Here is a 2,570-nt window from a genome sequence, read left to right as displayed (position 1 = left end):
AAATAAATCTGCCTTCATTTTTGAGACCTAGACATGTGAACAAGTAATTTTTTTTTTAATAAAGCATACACTTCCATTCTGACAAAGGATGCTGGTTTTGGATTTGCAGTCTACCATTTTTTTCAAAAAAAACTCATTTCAGTAATAAACAACCATATTGGCAATTCCGGTTTAAAGGACTATCAACACAGTATATGCATCCACCTGAAGCCTTAACGGTGCTACAAAAAATAGTCAAATTCTCTTATTTTCTAGTCGATATTCTTAAAATAAACAGTACCTCCCCATTCACATTATTTAGCATAATACAAATTATAAAAATGTTTCTAAACTTACTTTACACTGCTTATTTTTGGGCTGTGACATTTGTTCTCTTTGTATATCCTCGTATGAACATTTATATCTAAAACAGCTATTTCCATTGCGATAAAATTTGTAATGACAATTATCGTTCCTACAATAGCACCACTTTGCTTGATTCTTTGAAGCTAATAGTTTGTATTTTTAAAAATTCACATTCAGCTTTTACACAGTTTGCCCATGATATTTGTTTTCATATTTAAGTATCAATACAGATGATCCTGGTGAAATTATTACTGAGCAGCTGAGTTATCTGGAACTTCAATTAATTGTAATAAATGTCATTTGGAATGTAGATGGGCATTTCAGTAAACTAAAATGCATGATATACACCTGTCTTTGGTTGATAAATCATGAAGGCAAAGCTGGATCATCAGCTTTTTCGTGCACTGAGCATGTGAACTTGATTTAATGTGGTGGAAATTTGGAAGTTCATACTCTATGTCTTTACTTGGTGCATGTGCATTTTGTTTGATTTTCTGGGAAACAAGGAAAGATACACAAAGGAAGCTGGTCAAGATTTTTACTCATATCTACTTGTCTATTGTACAACAATGGAATTTCTTTTATTTAATTTCAATACACACTGCTTACACACTTTAACAATAACCAGATAATAGCTTTTAAGGAAACTATTTTTCACATCATTTCAAATAGCTGAATATGAATTTCATTTATTTGAAATCAGGGAATGCACACAAGATTTTAAATCTAGCCAGCCAAACCTGGAGGCCATATATTCCAATCACACAAAATAATAGTTCTTTCGTACAGGCACAACACTAGTAAGCCAAAGAATTTTCAAGTTCCTATGCCATATGACCAGCACTCCCAAAATCATCTTGTTTGTTTGCTCACTTGACTCCATGTGTGTCTCGCTTGCAGTCACCATACACAATGTTCCCTTAGACGTTCATTAGTCACTAACTGCTTTATTATAATTCAACATGGTTCAAAGTCAGCCACAAATTTTAAGCTTCTTGGGTTACACTCACACAAAGCCAAAGTTTTTAGTCTTGATGGCTAACAACAGTTTAGATCGCAAAATAGCACGAGTAGAATACAAAGGAATATATAGGCGGCTAATGCAAGTGTTTGCTGTAGGTAGATGTGAGTCGTCAGCTGGTCTGATAGTGACAGATGGCATTGGCTGGAATCCTTCTTCTGAGGCTGGCAAAGCAGGAGAACCGGTCCAGAAGTATACCTGTGAGCAAGGGAAAATGGTGCTTAGTAGATTGCTGTCAAAGGAAATCATAAAAGAAATATAACACACAGTGGTATACTGAAAGCATAAAAAAACAAAAAACAAATAATATACAAATATCAAAAATTAGTTTAAAATATAATAAAATAATAAACAGATACATACCAAGTCCTGCTTTTCCTGGTTAGTCATTTTCTCAACTATAGACCATAGCCACCGTTTGAACTTGTGAAGACGGTCTGATGATTCCGCACTCTCATCATTGAAAGACGTATAGGATATAAGTGTAGCTACGTTGATGTCCCCAACCCCATTTAGTAACAGCCGTAGGTCTTCAGCTGTTAGGGAATCTAGGGATCCTCCTGGGATTACATCGAATACACCATCACGAATATTCTGCAACGAGAGATTTTCTTAATGAAAAGCATCCTACTCTTTCATTACATGATTATGGAGCTACTCAAACAACTCAAATTATATAGAGCTTTTTAAAGTTTGTGTGTGTTCTATCCACACATAATGTTTATAAAAAAAGTAATTATGACCATCTTTTTTTCTTCCAACACCTCTCAGTAAAAATTAAATGTCCTGCTTCCCCTTCGGGTCACCCTCCCCCCTTTTCCCCTCATTATTTATTAAAGTTATGCCGCCGACCCATCTTACCTCAGCTCATTTTGTCAATCGTGCAAAATCTTCCAACATGAAACTCTGATCAAAAGAGCAAAGAACAAAAAATTAAATGCAATGAATGTCATACCTGTAGGGCCTTTTCTTCAGATTTTACCATGCGATACTCTGCATACTTGCGGACATAGTCATACACATTAGCTGTTGTCACCTCCACATTTCTGCCACCACTAATCAGTTCTATGTTTGTGCCACCTTCTTCAGGAATTACATCAATGCTGAAAAACAGAAAGATCACATTATTCATCTTTTTAAGCAGTGAATCAATGACTAAGTTTACCTACTGCCATTGGGAAATGTGATCTTCTTTGTAGTTTTG

At 35.1% G+C, this 2,570-nt stretch overlaps 1 protein-coding gene across 1 annotated transcript in view; it reads right to left on the bottom strand.

The window, feature by feature from the left end:
- Positions 1 to 2,570, bottom strand: part of LOC119589332 (E3 ubiquitin-protein ligase hyd-like) — a 7,170-nt gene continuing 4,600 nt past the window's right edge. The window contains 3 exon segments of the mRNA XM_037937952.1: positions 1 to 1,564; positions 1,730 to 1,960; positions 2,322 to 2,469. Of these exon segments, the coding sequence (XP_037793880.1) occupies positions 1,352 to 1,564; positions 1,730 to 1,960; positions 2,322 to 2,469 (592 nt within the window). The 3' untranslated portion in view covers positions 1 to 1,351.

This window comes from Penaeus monodon, chromosome 25 (assembly GCF_015228065.2).
Source record: "Penaeus monodon isolate SGIC_2016 chromosome 25, NSTDA_Pmon_1, whole genome shotgun sequence".
Taxonomy (NCBI): Eukaryota; Metazoa; Arthropoda; class Malacostraca; order Decapoda; family Penaeidae; genus Penaeus; species Penaeus monodon.
Note: the sequence above shows the minus strand (reverse complement) of the source record. Positions and strands in the feature narration are given on the sequence as shown.